The 17,784-nt window shown below is 43.7% G+C and overlaps 2 protein-coding genes across 4 annotated transcripts in view; both read right to left on the reverse strand.

Annotated features, from left to right (window-relative positions):
* Window positions 1-9,835, reverse strand: part of iqsec2b (IQ motif and Sec7 domain ArfGEF 2b) — a 45,237-nt gene extending 35,402 nt beyond the window's left edge. Inside the window, 1 exon segment of the mRNA XM_050065307.1 lies at window positions 8,105-9,835. Coding sequence (XP_049921264.1) covers window positions 8,105-8,574 — 470 coding nt within the window. The 5' untranslated portion in view covers window positions 8,575-9,835.
* Window positions 9,836-12,813: 2,978 nt separating this feature from the next.
* LOC126403462 (membrane-associated guanylate kinase, WW and PDZ domain-containing protein 2) overlaps window positions 12,814-17,784 on the reverse strand; it is a 61,236-nt gene continuing 56,265 nt past the window's right edge. For 2 of the 3 annotated variants that reach the window (XM_050066143.1, XM_050066142.1), the window contains exon 17: window positions 12,814-16,550. In XM_050066143.1, coding sequence (XP_049922100.1) covers window positions 15,439-16,550 — 1,112 coding nt within the window. In that variant the 3' untranslated portion in view covers window positions 12,814-15,438. The remainder of the gene's footprint in view (window positions 16,551-17,784) is intronic. The other variant, XM_050066144.1, reaches the window with a different exon arrangement.

Genomic DNA, 17,784 nt, shown 5'->3' on the forward strand with positions numbered 1-17,784 from the left:
GCTGGACACCCAAACATTTTAGCTTATTTTGATCTTATTTTATAACTCTTGTATTTTATTTTATTGTATTGTATTTTATGTATCTTATGGTTATTATTGTGGTGTACTATTAGGTACCTCATTGTATTTGCTTGTTTATTTCTATTGACCTGTTCAGCACTTTGGTCAACCTTGGTTGTTTTAAATGTGCTTTCTAAATAAAGTTTGAGTTGAGTTGAGTTGAGTTGCTGACGCATGGAGCAGGTTAGGAGATCTTCATTGGAAAACAGAAACAACCTGATGTTCGCTGGTTTGTATCGCATCCAGTTAGGAAGAAGTGTACGGAGCTAAGTTAGCACCTCTGTGCTACGCTAGCTAGGCTACTGAAGCTATACTGACTGTATACACATTCTGCTTTGTTTTTGATGATCGTAGCAGTAAATTAAGTGCTACCCTGCTTTGCAAGAACATTGTTCCTTAATTTCACTGTCTTCTGTTTCAATTAGATTCTGTCTTCATATTTTTAGCTTGTTCTCGCTGCTGAGTCAGATTGACATCCTAGATATAAATACTATTTCTTCAGGGAGTGCAGTTAGTGGCAGTGTGGGCTCGATGCTCACTCTGACAGCTTGACAGACCGTCAGCGGCTAACAACAAAGAGGCGGGGCTTAGCCAGGAGGTCATTTTTCGTCTGTTTTTGGATTCTTCGCCCATTGAGGAGGTATGCGAGAAGAACAAATTTGTCTTGATGCATTCAACATAACACAGAGTGAGTAATTGATATACAACTGATCATTTTGTGGGCGCAGTATTCCTTAAAGTTCCTACTGTAGATGGTAAACTGAACAATCTCCCAGGAGTATTTGTTCTCACACAGCCCGTCTGTTTGTCTGCTGACGCGATATATCCGCTGCTTCTGTCGCCACATAGTCGTCTCTGTGCAATGAAACTCTACAAGGCCGTATATGCTGCCAAGAAACGGTTGAAAATAGATGAAACGTGGCAGCGCCGAAACATATTAAATCCAACTCTAAAGCCTTTGAATCCCTCTGCTTTTACATGTAATATGCATGTTAACAAAAAACAGAGTTTGTGCATTAAGTGTGAAATCTGAGTGCCTCACTGTGATGAATACGACCAACTGCACAGAGAGCCGAGGCCATTAGTCAGTCTACTGTGGGAACTTTTTATTGGGCCACTTAAAAATGTGTATCCTCATAAATCCTGAGTAACATATGACTAAATACAAATGAAAAACATTTTTTTTAATATATTTGCACACACAGTATGAAGCCATGAGCACTCAGTGCACTCGCGGCGAGGAGAAGGCAAAAAAACACCACCCACGTACACTTGCCTCCCACACACACACACATCCATCATTTAAATTTACGTCAAGCTACGCTGCATCACAGTAATCATTAGCACCGTTAGCGATATTCTAATCCTGGCCAGAATTAAACATTGTTTAATTCACAACGTATCCTGAAATAGACAATATATAAAAAGGAGAGTGAGATTGGGTGCTTGAGAAAAACAGCGCTCTATCCCTTCTAGAAAGTGGTGGTGAGTCCAGAGAGGATAGATTACCTCCCATCACATCACACAGACTGTTTGGAGCAGGTCAGTACAGCTGAGCTTACCCACACAATAGCCTGGGGCTGGTTCATTTCTCCAAGTTGCATCTTTGCTACTATGGGAGGTAAAGATGCTGGTCAGAATTACCACGTACCACGAGCTCCTTATGAAGAAAGGAGATGCAGCCGAACTAATCTGGAACAATGAGTGTGCTTCAGTTGATAGCAGGAATAAGAGCGAGGGGAAGAGATAGAGAATAGCACAAAAGTAATTTCTGCAGCTTCTCTGAGTCATATCTGCAGCAGTGGGAAACAGAAACAGCGAGGGGGAGAGAGTGAGTGTGTGTACGTGGGTATGTGAGAGAGAGTTAGAAAGGGAGAGACAGGGAGAAAGAGGGTGAGGGAGTGGAGTGGGGGTTGTAAAGGGGATGAGGGTTATGGGTGGTGGAGCCACACAAAATTAGCAAATTAGGCTCCTTGTGAAACAAAACTCCATATTCCCCAAACAGAATTAATGTCAGGGAGAGTGGAGCACAATGCCCTGCATGGAGAGGGAGATGGATGGAGGGATGGAGGGGGGTCGATGGAGCAGAGCGGAGACACAAGCACCTTCACAGGGCTCTTTGGAGCTTATGAACACTCCCATTGTGACAATGAGAGGGAAGTGAAGAAGAGAATAAGATAGCTCGGCTCCTCTTTATTTTTGTCGTTATATAATAATGCCGCTCTGAGTATCGGCACCGCCGGGGCTGTCGCCAAGACCTCTGGCTGCCCCTGCCTCTCATCATATGAGGACAGCTGCATGTACGCGGCACATAATGAAGGACACAATCTCTCGCCCATGCAGCGAGGACTGTCACATCATCGTAACAAGGCAGCCTGTATGGCAGACTGCGGGGTCACATTAGCTGTCTAATAATGGACATCCCAGGTGATACGGTGCACATGAACACACTTGCACAAAAAAAAAAAAAAAAAAAGACACACATATATACGCACAGCAGTAATTATCACCCCTGGGCCAGTCGTAATTATACTCTGGTCACACTAATTAATCTCTCATGCACTCTGTGTGTACTTCCCACCCTCTTTCACACATTTTTTTTGGACCAGCACATACATTACATAAAGACACACTCGCTCTCACACTCACACAGGCTCATCCACTTGCATGACCTCTCCAAAAATAACAACAACAGCAAAGAAAAAAAAAACATCTGCCACACTCACAGTGAGCTCTGGCAATACCCTCAACCCTGCTGCTTCTTGGAGGAGGGACTTGACGTCAAAAATCTCCTCGCCCTTAAGGCCTCCGACTCACATTGTTTCACACTGCCATTAACAGAAAGGAAAAATGAGGGTAGCATTCGGGACAGCTGTTTTATGGTGTGCCGCTGGGAGAAAGAAGAGGAGAGGGCTTTGTTTTGATGCAGTTGCTGCACGCACGGGTAAAAAAAATGGGGACAGTTTATTGAGTTTCTTATTCGGTTTCTTTGTTCAAAATCAAAATTGAGGGTTATGTGAGGAACAGAGAGAGAGATGAGGACTCCCGCTGGAGGAACAAAAACTAATTGGACAAAACAAAGGCAAGCTCTCTCAGCTTTGCCTTCTCTGGCCCGGACTCCCCTTCTCCTCTCCTCCCCTCTCCTCTCCTCTCCTCCTCCCGCTCTTACACACCCTGTTGACAGATGGCAAATCAGTGTGTGTGTTCCACCTTTTCTCTTTTAGACTGAAGCACACTGAGTAAGGTCGCTCACTCACTTTCCTCCCCCTTGTCATCTCTTTCCTCTCCCTGTCTCTCTCCCACATCTCCCTTCTGTCCCTTCCCCTGATCTGAGCCATATTTAGAGAGTCACGGGCGCCGGCGATGAAAGAATCCATGTTCGTTTCTGATCTATAATCAGAGGAGAGGGTTTCGTCGCTGACCTGAGCTAATGGGCCAGTTTCGAGTCGGGCTGAGTCACAGCCAGACAGGGACAATATGGCTCTGCTGTGCGGGTGACTCTTTATTAAATGTGACACTAAATATGATACGCTTGCCTGAGCCTGGATCCAAAGTCAGCCAGAGCCGCCACAGGCCATTAACAAGGGAGGATCGGCAAGATCTACATTTACAATTCATTGCTGCATTTAACACCTACATAAATACCTAATATGTGCTTCTGTGCAATGACTAAGTCACCCCCAGGGATGATGGGAGGGGGCCGGAGAGGCAGACAGCAGAGGACTGGGATCGATAAGGGATTTGGTCACAGTCTGAATCAATCGCTGACAAGAGGATTGGGACCGTAAGAAAACAGATAGTGAGCGAAACCCAGTAATAATTGCTGGGATGATTGCGTGTACAGCAGTGATACTCAACTTACAGCCCGTGGGCCAAACCTGGCCCTGATAAGGTGTCAGGTGGCCCCCCAAACATTTTCTAATTCACAATGACAATAAATTGATTGTTTTTGTACTTTTAATATAAATAAGGCACCAAAGTGCATAAAAAAAGCATCAATATTAGGGACGCACCAATCTATCTGTTGAACATCAGTGTCAGCCGATGTTCACTTTGTTGACTGCCACTGTCATCTGCAAATAAGATGACATTCAACGATGATAATGGCCGATGTTTTCCTGTTTTTCTGTTGTGCCACATCAATTTTAAGCAGACTAAAAAGCAGGACTCAAGACTAATGGCGTGGATGCTAGAAAACATGTTTGTGATGAACAGAGATCTTCCCCAGGACAACTTTGAGACGAAAGGACGCAGTAAACTCATTTTCTGTCATAATTTCATTAACCTTTAAAGTCATTCTCATTAAACTGATTAAAAATGTAAGAAATGGGAAGTTAAAAAGATAACTTTAATTGACCCTTCGCTAAGCCTCTCCCTTAAACACTCACTGTCCAATCCTACGTTAGCAACCGTGCATAGCAACCGAGGGGTCTGTCAAGCTTTCAGCTGAAGCTAATATGCCGAAGCGGTGTGCATACGGTACCTGCAAGTCCAACACACGATACCCAAAAAGTGTCGAAGGTAGTGTTGGATTTTTCCCCTTCCCCAAGCCCAAGACCCAAGGAGAGATTTAAGATGCTAACTAACGTTAGCTAACGCTAGCTTTGTGTGTTAGAAAACAAAGACGTCTCAATATTAATAGTAAGTTACTTATGTTTAAACTTTAAAGGAGCTATATGTAAGAAATCTAAAGCAAATAGTCGTAAAATCCTCCTAATATGTCACAGAGACTAAGGAATAATGTTCATATAACATACTGATCTCACCGACAACAATAGTACAGCCAGAATATTCGCATTTAAAAAAAAATTTTACGGTCCGCAAATCATGTTTATGTTTTGAATTTGTGTTTTGGCCTGTTGCGCCACCCACCGCCGTCTACCAGTCACGCAGTCAGTAGAGTCTCAGCATCAGTTACAGTTACGACTGAGCTACAGCAGCACGGCAAGCAGCATTAGCAGTGTCCCGGTACATAGCATTAGCAGCCGGCTCCTCCTCAGCTGTATCCCGGCAGCAGCGTTAGCAGCAGAGAAGCCGGACTTGCTCGAATGGTCCGCTGGAAAACCGAAGATCACGGACGCGGCGACACGGCCCTGCCGCGGCAGCCGTCTGTGGGCAGACAAATCAGTCTCCAGCGTGCCGCTGTTCAGCAACCTCGAATCTGTAGGGGAGGGGGGGGCAGACACGACTCGCGGCAGTATTTTGAATTTGAGTGCAGTAACCGTTTTGGCCACATTCTTACATACAGCGCCTTTAAGTCGAGTCACTGTGTAGTAGGCTATTTGAGCAAAAGAAATACTAGTAACATTAATTGCTAGACAGAGACACGTTCTGACATAAATTTAAACCGTATATTGACTTAACCTGCTGTACAAGAACATTCTTTGTTCCTGTTTATTTATCCTTCACATAAAGTGTCAAGACGTGGGGTGCCTAACACTTGCATTGCGACTGGTGAGCTTTTCCCTCTATTTTAATGTTCTCGTGGTTTATACTCTGCCAGTAGATGATATTGTGAATGTAGCTCTCAAAAGCATACTGAAGACCTTTCTGTCGGCTTCCCTCTGATATCTCCGAACAGTTTTTCCAGAAATTTGATGTTATTTCCTTTGGAATATTTCTCACTGATATCGCTGAAAAATCCATATTTCTTATGCTAGGACCGAAAGCTTGATGGACGTAGCAACAGTAACTAAGGGGGGGCGGGGCTTAGCGAAGGGTCAATTTAAAATGATTAAACACATACCACCTTTAAAGATATCGTTCAGTTAAAAGAAAAACGCATTGTTTTTTTCGATCACATGACTAGAGTTCGGAGATCGTACCTGTTGCATTATGGGCTGAGGCAGTGCGGCAGCAATGAGCGCCAGCATGGCTACAGAGCAGAGCGCCACCATGGTTGGACAGGAAGTACATACCGGCCCCAGAATAATAGTATTCTGCATTGTTCAAGAGGCGCACACGGTAATCGTCATTTTGCACCTTTATTTGATTTGTATCTGATCATAATATTTGTTTAAGTGGCCTGTTTGGACAGTTCAATATGTCTTCTGCTGCTGTGCTAATGTTTTGGGACCTGTCTATCAGAAAATGCACATGAGAGACTATTGTTGGGCACGTCTAAATACTGGACATTTGTTGAAAAACACTAAAAGTAATTACAAGATTTGTATGTTTTTGTATTTTTGTAGTTTTCACAGTATCTGCGGAGGATTGAGGGATGGAAATAAAACTCAAAAAGACATCTGTATGATGCATGGCCATTATATCCTTGGGCTGGTGTAGTTACAATGCTGCACTGTGAACAACAAATTCGTATTCATGTTGAAATCAGTAGGAAAAGGGCTAGTTAACGTTAGCTGATAGCAGCCGGTGGCCAGAACAGCTAACAGAGGTTGCACTGTGGTGCATTCAAGCGCTCTTCTGTAAAAAGAAGTCTTGGGCAAAGGTACAATATAACATTCTCATGATGTGTTCAATGTGAACTTGTAAAATGTAGTTTTTGGTGAGAAACTTGAACAAACACAGCTGTTTGAAGGAGAAATTTTTGATGTTCTTACACCAATATCAAATAATTATTAGAGAAGGAATTATGATATTATATAAATAGCAAAACAGCATTTGAAGCAGTTATTTAGAAATGTTTTCATGTGAAAGAAGGTCATTTTAAAGGTGCTTTCAAACACAAGTGTGAGTGAATTTCTGTTCAGTGTAAAAAAGGACTGAATGAATTCAAATGACGATTGTAATGAAGATTATTTTGTTTCCCTGGGACAAAAGGGCGAATATATAACTGTATCAGCCAACAATTTCACAATTGGTGCATCCCTAATTATAACAGAGCTTGTTCATCAAAATAAAATGCCAGGAAAAGGTCCCCTGAACCCTCCGACAGAGGCACAGGCCAAGCCCAGAATGTCCTTAAATCCTAAAACCATCCCTGCATACACCTGACCTGAGCCGAGCTGCTGCGACTGGCCCCTGGCCTCCTGATATTTTGTGAAAGTGGCCCCCAGGCGAAGCAGGTTGAGTATCCCTGCTGTAAAGAAATGTTATCATATGCACAAGGACCAAATGGTTTCTGTCACTAAGACTGCAACAATATATTTCACTGTGTACTTTTGCACATGAATTGCTGCCTACTCACAAAGCTTAATGCTTCCAGAACAAAAGCCGACTCTGTGCGTGTGTGTGCGTATGTGTGTGTGTGCGTGGTTAAGTAAAAGCGAGGACAGATGCACTTGCTGTTTGCCAAAGCTGTGTTTGCAGCACTCTAACTTCAGGTCAGCCTTAAGTTTGGGGGGGGGGGTAAAAAAAAAGATCTCTTCAAAGCCAACGAGCCTCTACAGTTCAGAGTGAAGAGGAAAAAGAAACACACACTTTTAGCAAACGGTGGGCGGATTTTTCATACAGAAGGGCTCCGCTGGTCCAGAGAGTTCAGACCCATAACCCTCCTGCCTGGACTCCAGTTTTCCTCAGCATACTACGATGCAACTCCTCCGCACCTCGGAAAATAGACTGTGATCATAACACACAAATCAAACCCTCTGCAGGCACTAACACACACACACACACACAGCGTGATGAAATGGACACCTTGAGCACTTATCACTCCACTTATAATCCTCCTGCATATTTCCTCAAGGCGGTGTATTAAAAAAATCCCTTCTTAGGTTTAGACCCATTACTGTGAGGATTATCTCTGATGACTAGAAAGGCTGCGGCTCCATACAGCCTGTCATTACGTGGGCTTAGCATATACAGTAAATGTTCTGTCACACACTGGATGTTACACACACTGTGGTCATCGCTACGATTCACAGCAACCTGGGCGAGATCACTGTATCATGACATGAAGCCGCCATTCACTGGTGGAAGATCAAACCAGTTTCAAGCTTCAGAACATGAAAATTCTAAATGGGTCCAGGTGCATTTCCTGTTGGAGTGTTTGTTAATGCTGACAGGAAGTAAACAAGGATCCAAGTTGTTGCCCTAGCAACAGAACAGCAACGAAACGATGCACAGAAGCTTCTGTGTTACTTACTTTCTCCGTAGGGTGGAGCTGGCGTTGGTGTCTGTGCTGTCAGTGCGCTCAAGCCGGTCTCGCTCGGTGGTGGAGGAGCCACAGGAGAGACCTCGGGTCAGCCTGGTGTGGCCCCTCCTCTCCCTGCTGGGCCCTGGAGTCGAGGTTGATGCAGCTGTCGCCTGAGCCGTTGCGGTGCTACCATTCCCACTGCCACCACCACTGACGCCACCGACACCGGCATGATGGATGGGGAGGGACAGAGGCTGGCTGTGGTTGTGGTTCTGCTCGGGAGTGTCCGAACCAGGCGTCCGTGGGCTGCGGTCCTGCCTCAGGTCCTGGTTCTCTTGGCTGACCCGGTCCAGCTGGCCCTCCAGCTCCTCGATGCGCCGCCGCTGGGTCTCCAGGAGCTTGGCCTGGCTCTCAATGATGTTGTTGAGCTCCAGGAGGTACTCCACGGCCCGGTTTGGGCTCTCTGGGCTGGTCTCCATGGCGGGAGCCCTGCCTCTGGGGGTATGACCACCGCCAGCCACCGCCACAGTTTCGACCCCGTGGGGCCGAGATCCACCCCCCCCACCAGCCCTGATGAGTGGGGGGGAGGGAGGGACCGAGGAAGGCTCTAGTGAAGATTAACCGATGGCTTCAGATGCTCAGAAACAGGAAGTCACAGAGATTAAAAGGTTGAGATCGCAGGATGACTACATATCCCCAAATCTGAGGGTGAAAACGAGCATTATAGCATCTTAGTGGCTGTTAAAAATATCACAGCGCCGAGAATAAAAGTTCAAAATGAAGCTGCTGATTGTCTCTTCTCCTGAAGTCACAGTCATTTTGAAAGAGCATGCCGAATCAGCATGAAGCGAGTCGATAGTTTGGGCCATGATGATGAATATTAACTCATAAAGCATATTAAAACAGACTGACTGGATGGAGGGGGGACAGAGGTAAGTCTTGTCTAAATGAGGCTGATCAAAGATCAGTAATAAACTCTCTTTAATGGCTCCATGAGCAAAACAACAAACAGAGGAATAAGCAGAATATTAAATTATCCACTGACCTGTGACATCCTGCTCATTAACTGCAAGAGCTGCTTGTAGTTCATTAAAAAACACCTCACATACACTAACACTCTTTAGCTTCCTCGACATTCAGGGGAAGGGGGGATAGGGGTGATGGGGGGGTGATGCTGTGTGAGATCTCCCACTAATTATCAGACACTGTCAATCATTACATAACACAGAAAATTCTGCTCCCTCCCACGTTGAGTATCCCCGCAGTCTATCATGGTCGCTTTCAACCCATGGCTTCATGTGTCTTTATGGCACAGAAAGTAAGCAGAGGTGGCTCACTAAGTTCATGCTGCGGGTCCAGATCCTCCCCTCTGCTCCGACACAACTACATCCTACTGCTTTACATTCAGATTAGTTCCCAAAGTGCGCGTGGCTCTGGGCTTTTGCATCCAACAATAATGCTGTTTATTCCCACGTCACGATTCATACACACCGGAGATAAAAACTTGTCCCCTCTACAGGAGCTACACCTGTAAGGAATATTATCAACAGCCCCAAAGTCTCAGTCGGCTGTGACAAACCTGTGAACTGTACTTTGGTGATGTGCCGCTCTCGGCGCTGATCTGGAATCGGTTCAAACGGACAGGTTGAGTTATTTCCTACTTATCTGAGGCGAGTTCCGGCGGTGGCAGCTCGATAATCCATGCGGGAGTGTGGCGGTAAATCTTCTTTGCGGTGGCGCAGAAACACGCAGAGGTTTCGCTCCTCGAGCGTCTGAACTGCAGCGATGCGTGCGGCTTTTCCTCTGAGCGCATCACTGTGAAGGAAACGTCAGTCACACCGGACTTCCGGCTGAGAGTTTCAAAATAAAAGCGTAACTGCGTAAGTGTTGTACAGTGTTGAATGCAGGTGTGTAACAAATCAATGCACGTGCAGGAAAAGATTAATGAAAAGCCAAATAGTGAATGAATGGATGAATAAATGAAGATTTTATTATTGAGCATTACTGAGATGCAGTGTACATTTTTAAACAATAAAAGCCTTCAAAAAGTAAAAAAAGAAAAAGTTTCCAAAAACCCTAAATAAATATAATAGATAAATGTATTTGATATAGCACCTTTCACAGAAATTAAATTCACAAAGCGCTTCATTAAAACAATAAAACAAGGCAACAAAGAGAAAGTAAAACATAGAGCAAATACAGGCTACTGAGGCCCCAAACAGAAACATACCAGGGAGGCACCTGACAATTTAGGGTGGGACAAAGGCCATTTTGAAAACATGAGTCTTCAGTTGTTTTTAAAAACTTTCTAAAGAGACTGCAGACCATAAACCTAATATAAGAGAGTTCCATAGTGTTGGAGCCACGATTTTAAAGGCATGATCACCTTTTGTTTCAGTCTGGAGCGTGGAACAGCCAGTAGGCCCTGCTCTTACAACCTAAGGGACCTACTGACAATATATGGATGGAGAAGATCACAGATGTATTCAGGTGCCTGACCGTGGAGGAACTAGTTCAATAATTAAGACTGATAAGGGTAACTGAAACATATAAAAATGGAACAACACTTCCTGTTTTTGATCATCTGTACACCAGAATATTTCAGGGTATTGTTGAGCCATTTCATGGATCATCATCATTATTATATGTGCAATTCAAAACAAAAGAAGCAGTCCTCTGAGGTTTGACAAAAGGAAAACACAAACAGTTGTGGTGGGATTTGAACGCACAACTTTTATCACACAAAACTACTTCTCTACTTGCTCACATATCAGATGTCATCATGATGTTAAAATATATACTGGGGAGACACATCCCTCCAATATTCAAATATGCTCAAAATGCCAGTGGGGCCAGTGGGAAAAACACTCAGTAATCCCAGAAGCTAGAAAATGTTCTTGGCGTGTGCACCACATGCGCAATCAATTCATTGGACTGAATAGGTGACATCTTGGGGTCAGGGTCCAGAACCCAACTGACCCTGCAGGTGATTGAGGAGCTGATCTTGTGACCTTCACCTGTATATTACCTTTTATAGCCTACAGTAAACCTGATTTTTGTGGCTTTTTAATCTACATAATAAAATTGTATAAAAATCATTGGTTAATACTGATCTATTTTAATGTTCAACAATCCAGTAACATGTAAAGCCTTGCTTTGAACTTTCACCTTAAATAAAAATGAGAAAAGTACTTTGTGCATAATCCTTAAAACTGTTCAGAATAACAATAAAGTTAATGACACCTTCATTTGTACCTCAGAGGACCTACATTTTTGAATGATGATGCAAATTTGAGGTCAGTTTATGTTTGGTGTATGTATGGATGAATGTTTTAATTGTTTATCTCCACGGTTTGATGTTTGTAAAGGTATAAAATAACATTGTTTAGTCAAGTCTATTGTAGTCAATATCTTGAATCACAACTTTATCTCCAGCCCCCCTGCAACCCCCAACAGAATAAGCGGTTACGGAAAAAGAATGAATAATAACGTGTGGTTATCACAAAATCCCACAGCACACTTGGATTTGCATCACGGTACGCTAGTGTGATTTTAGAACACACTGGTGTACGGTGCCCTTCAAGTGGCAAAAACAGGATGCAGTGCCATGTAGGTTGTTCTTCATGCTGGAAAACAGTGCCCTTTTGATTTTGATTTTCGCCCCTGCCTCTCCAACAGCCTGAGTCCGCCACTGACTGACAATATGCTCCCATAAATTCATCATTAGGTTAAAATGCCAGTTTAGGAATGCAACAAACAATGTGCAGGTTTCATCCAAATTATCACAAGTTGAAATTTGCTCTGCAGAATTGTAACTAAGTGCACGGATGGATATGGATTTTATTTTGAAGGTACAACCAGAGTCTCATTTTGCGTCTTTGTTTGTAACTTTGCACACTTCAGGGACCCTGTTGAGCGCCTGTGAATCCGGAGTGCACATGTAGAAAACAATACTGTAATGCAGAGCGTCTAAAACAGCGAAAGTGCCACATCCTCCTGCGTCCAGCATCTCTCTATAATCCATCTTCACAGCACTGATTTGAAGTGGTTTGAATAGTTAAAGGTCTACTTATTCAATCTGAGTCGACATCATGTGAGTGCAGCTGAATCGCTGTTATTGCTGCGGTGATTTTTTTTTTTTTTTTTTTTTTTTTTTTTTGACGTCTGAGCTGACATGAACAGAAGGATGCGGCTTAGGACAACATGGGAGAAAGGCAGGCCTCGCAGCGATGTTATTTTTAGTGGCAGTACTTAAGTGCTCATATCTGAACTGAGACACTGGCTATAAATTCACCTCCCTCTCTCTCTCTCTCTCTCTGTGTGTGTGTGTTTAATATAAGAGCCCACACAGGTGAGGCTGCTCTGCTGTACAGTATAGGACACTAATATTAGACTGAGTGCTGAAAGGGAAATGTAAAATCCATGTCCTCTCAAAAAGCAGGTTTAATAATTGATCTGTGGAGAATGATCAGATTTTACACCAAGGATGGAGTTTTACAGTCTTAAATGTCTTATTCTCACACACACATATCTCACCCTGGCTTTGAATATGCAGTCTTGGGATGCTTAAAATCTCTGACACACACATACCTTAATCAGATCCCTCCTAAATATTCTGAAGCCCATCATTTTGCTGCCATCTGCTGTCCATTGCTGCGTCTCTCCTGGTGTGAAGCAATAAAAGAAAGACCACCGAGGAAATTGGTTCAGCAGTTTATTTGCAGTTTTATTAGAATGTGTTTACAGTTCGGCCATATAATCCCCCTTAGGAAATGAAAGTCTAAAAAAAGAACATTAGCAAACATTATAAAATAAGTCGGCTACCAAGCTACTCTGTGTGGTCACTGGTTGGAGGGGGGGGATACAGGATGTTGGTTCGGTCACTGTGCTGCCGTAATGCAAACAAATGGGCAGGGCACAACAAGCAACTTGCTTCAGCTCTGTGGTTTGGGGTACACATGAAGGACTTCACTCATAGCATCAAGATAATTATGGGCTGGTAACAAACATCCGTAACAGTCTGCGTCTCCTTAATGCTGCCATGAACGTGACATTTAAATAATATGAGTCCACTCTGTGTTATGACAATGGTGTGATTGTAGCTTTTCTTCCTAATGGCTTATCTAGAGCAAAGTATCTGAAAACCTGAGTATTTCAAAAAAGATAATTTCATAGAAAAATAACATCTCACAGTATCCATTCAGCCTGGCTTTGTCTTCGAAACGGAATTCTTTAAAAAAGAGAGCAAAACAAAATGATGTGCTATTTTGCCATCTTAGACGCGACGCTGAGCTCAGATTCTGCAGAGGCTTATGATTATTATATTATCACTGTTTCTGTGGATTTACAGTAAGGGCCTTTATTTTTTTGTCTTCTTTTGGCATGACTGAAATTACTAAACGGCCCGCCCTGCTCTCGCATTAGAGACCTCAGAGCGAGGGGGTTTTCACAGTAAGAAAAATCAGTGGTTAGGATAAAGTGGTTTATGTTACCAAGGCAACTGTACGTGGCACCATGGGCACAGCACTCTCTAGAATCTAGACAGTGTTTTTGTTCTGACCCCACATACACAATAATAACAGTACTGGAAATATGCACACCGAATATGCATATTTTTGGCATCTTTTGCTGATTTCTGAAGTAGGGTACGACACTGAGTATCCTAATCCACACTCAAGCAGCATATTACAAAACATTCATTATGAATAGGGCAGGTACAATATAGTTCTGTGTTTACATTTTGAGCCATCACGAAAGCTATGTACCAATTAATTTCATCACACTATCATAAATAATACGGGTAGCTGTTGTATGTAATATATAGATATACTGCATATATTCATATATATATATATATATAGTTTTATCTTGGTGTATTACAGCACAGTAATACATATCAGGGCTTGGCTCCAGTTAGTATAGTATTTACAATAAGTTCTGTCATTAATCTCTCTACCAATATTTACAGAATATAGATTTCACACCTGCTGTCAAAAGGGGGATTTGCATGATCACAATCAAATATTCAGTTATATGGAACGACATTACAAGTGTCCACATGAGACAAAGAGGATATTGTACAAACACTGTTTCCTCTCAGACCAGATCGACGTGGCACGGTGGGGATGGATGGCTGATAGTCTTGGATAGTTGCATTATTATTGCTTATTATCTTCATGAGGTATAAGTGAATGTCTATGCAGTTTTTGTACAGTAAGGGTGGAGGTGTGGGGGGTGGAGTACATCAGAGAGGATTACTCTGCTAAAGCAGCGTGAAGACAGAGACGCAGAGAGGTGAGAGAGAGATTGGAAGTCGGTTAAAACCAAGGTGTCTGAAAGACCTTGTTGTCGTGGTAACATCTATCACAAATGCTGCAAATCTAAAGACAGGAGTGAAACAATATGAGGGCACAGTGCATCGAAAAAAAAACAATGACCAACAAACCAGACCTAACTTTACCGTGTTGGTGATGTTACGAGTTAAAATGTGATATCAAAGATTGAACATCAGCCAGAGGTCAGCTGTAAAAAGGCACAAAGAATATGACTTCATACTGTAGATATCAAAGTGACTGAGAGAAGATGTTGGTAGTGTGGGTAGCTGCAGAAAAACAAGTCGAGGTCTTACAGTGTGAGACTGACAGAATCTGATGCTGTATCATTCAGCTGCTGCGTGCTCTACTTCCTGTTAAAGGAGCAGTGTGTAGGATTCAGGGGGATTTAGTGGCATCTAGTGGTGAGGACGGCAGATTGCAACCAGCTGAAACTTCTCCTGGTTCGAATTCCTTCAGTGTTCTTTGTTCGGGAGGTTTTTACCGGGATCCAACTTATATGTATACATCTCCAAATCAAACAAACCCAGGGATTTAAACTGGTAACACTCTGAATAAAGCAGTTTCACATAACAAATCAGTGTTTTTCAGATGCCGTTTGGCTTGTGTGAGTAGAGCCGTTAGCCTAGCACCTGCTAATGTGTGCTCACCCTCCTTTCTGATCCCGATGTTCAGGAGGTTTTTACTGTATGCCGAATTATCTGTAGAGGTGTCTTCCTCCCCGAAACATACAGATCCGGTGATTTAAACCAGTAAGACACAAATGTCCCTATCTAGAGTCAGTGTTTGGTTTGTCCCTTCTAGGCTACTGTAAAAACATGGATGTGCAACATGGCAACCTCCGTAGACAAGGACCTGCTCCCTATCTAGATATAAACGGCTCATTCTAAGGTAATGAAAACACAATTCTGAATTTGAGGTGAATATACACTAAAGAAAACATACTTGTTATATCAAATACCATTTCTGCCAACATATCCCCCTCAGTCCTACACACTGGACATTTAAAAGTCAAGAGAGAGCACTTCCTCTTCCGTCTCCGTTCCCTGTCCGCCTCCTGGGGGGCCTGTTCCCTCCTGTGACCTGAGCCACCCTCTGCTGGCTGGGTGTGAGCCAAGGCCCTGGTACCACAGCAGCCCTGCGCCCGCCAGCTTCCGCTGCGGCCAGAGAAAGGCCCGAGATGCTGGCAGCAGACACGCTGCCGTCAGATTGGCTGCCTCCAGATTCTGACTCATCGTCCCCCAGCTGCTCTATGGACAGTGTGGAGGTGAGGAAGGAGAAGGGCTTTCTCTGTGACACCGGATCTATCACAGCAATGCCTGGTAAAGGCCCCTCGACACGCCCGCTCTGTGCATCGTTGTCTTCCTGATCCTCAATCAGCTCTGTCTCCCTGTTTTCACCCCTGTCATCATTCTGCTCCTGCTCCTCCTCCTGCTCCTTCCTCAGTTCCCTGTACTCTGCTGCCATATCCCAGTTTTCATCGTTCTCCTCCTCCCAGTTCTGTTTGGGTCTGGGAAGCTTTTGGGTCGGACTTGGAATGGGTAACACAACATCCTCTTCACTCTCTTCTCTCTTTAAACTGACTCTCTCCTCTACCTCCACCACCTCCTCAACCTCCTCAACCCTTTCTTCAACCTTTTCCTCAACAGCAGGTACCTCCTGCTCTTCCTCCTTCTCCTCAGGCTCTTCATCCTCTACCTTCCTCACCCTCTCCTCACTTCTACTTCTCCTCTCTCTGCTTTTGCTCCTTCCTCTTTTCTTCTCCCTTTTCCTTCCCCTCACTGTCCCTCTTTCTGCCTCACTATCATCAGAATTCCTGAGGGCATCTCTGGGTAAACTCTGAGACCCTTTATTCCTCCTCCTCCTACTCCTGTCCTTAGATTTCCGAGACCTCTCTCCCCGCTCGGAGATCGGGCTTTGTAAACGAGAGCGTCCTCCTCCCTCTGAGCCCCCTCTTCTTCTTCTCCTTTCTGTCCCTCTCTCTTTCACACGTCCATCGGCAGACTTGCTTCTCCTCTTCTGCTTGGAGCTGCGCCCCTTCCGCCCGGTGGAGTCTACTGCAGCCACACCCTGCTCCTTGGGGTGATGCAGGAGGGAGGGGGAGGTGATTCTGTGCTCACGGCCTGGACACACATCACATGGAGAGAGGAGGAGAAAACAATAAAGACGCAGGTAAAAGAAAGGAAGAGCAAACTCTCTGGCAGAGAGCATTATGTAATCTGTTATTAAAGAGCTCTGAAATCCAAGAAGTGTTTTTATTTTGTGGTTTTTTGGTCATGCATGAGGTCAGCTTGTATAACAACTTTTCTTTTGCAGAAAAGCAGCAACCTTCAGAAAACCCTTCAACAGAAATACCACACACATCTGATTATTAGCATGCTCCATAATACTGTAACTGTCTTTCAGTGTGCTTACAAATTGCAAAGCTGGCACAGCCTGATCAGAGGACGGTTTGAGGGTAACTAAATCTGGTAAGAAACTGGTATCATATTGTGAATGTCAACACCACAACTTAAAAGGGACAGTTCAACCAAAAAAAATTCCAAATTTTTCCTCTTACCTGTAGTGCTGTTTATCAGTCTAGATTGTTTTGGTGTGATGTGCCAAGTGTTAGATATCCGCAGTAGAGATGTCGGCCTTCTCTCCAGTGTAATGGAACTAGATAACACTCAGCTTGTGGTGCTCAAAGCGCCAAAAAATACATTTAAAAAACACAACAGCAATGTCTCTTTCCAGAAATCATGACCCAGTTACTCAAGATAATCCACAGACCTTGTTATGAAGCGGTTTCATGTTGAAACTACTTTCTTTACATCAAGCTACGCCTGCCACCTGTATCACTGCAAAGAAGGAAGCGTACATCTACTGCTAGCTAATGTCACACCTCAGCTGAGGAGGACACCATTAATGTTTGTATCTTGCGCTGTCATGAGCACAAACCTCTTGTTCATGAGTAGATGCACACTTCCTTCTGCGCAGTGATACGCTTGCAGGGTGTAGATTGTTAGAAAGAAAATATAGAGCCTTTAAATGGAACATATGAACTTGGTTACCGCATGGGACATCATGTATATGGTAGGGCTGCAATGATTAGTCGACTAATCGATGACTAATCGACTATTAAAATAATCTGTGACTACTTTATTAGTCGACTAATCGTTTGAGTCATTTTTCATAGAAAAGTACTATAAACGTACCCAAAATACTCTTATTGCAGCTTCTTACGTTCAAATATTGGCAGCTTTACACACTCTCCCATGACGGTCAACTAAAACCCTTTGGTGTGAGTATGAAACAGGACATAACATGACATAATTTTGGGGTTTGGGAGAGACAGACCGACATTTTTCAACATTT

The sequence above is a fragment of the Epinephelus moara genome, chromosome 16 (genome assembly GCF_006386435.1).
Source record: "Epinephelus moara isolate mb chromosome 16, YSFRI_EMoa_1.0, whole genome shotgun sequence".
NCBI lineage: Eukaryota > Metazoa > Chordata > Actinopteri > Perciformes > Serranidae > Epinephelus > Epinephelus moara.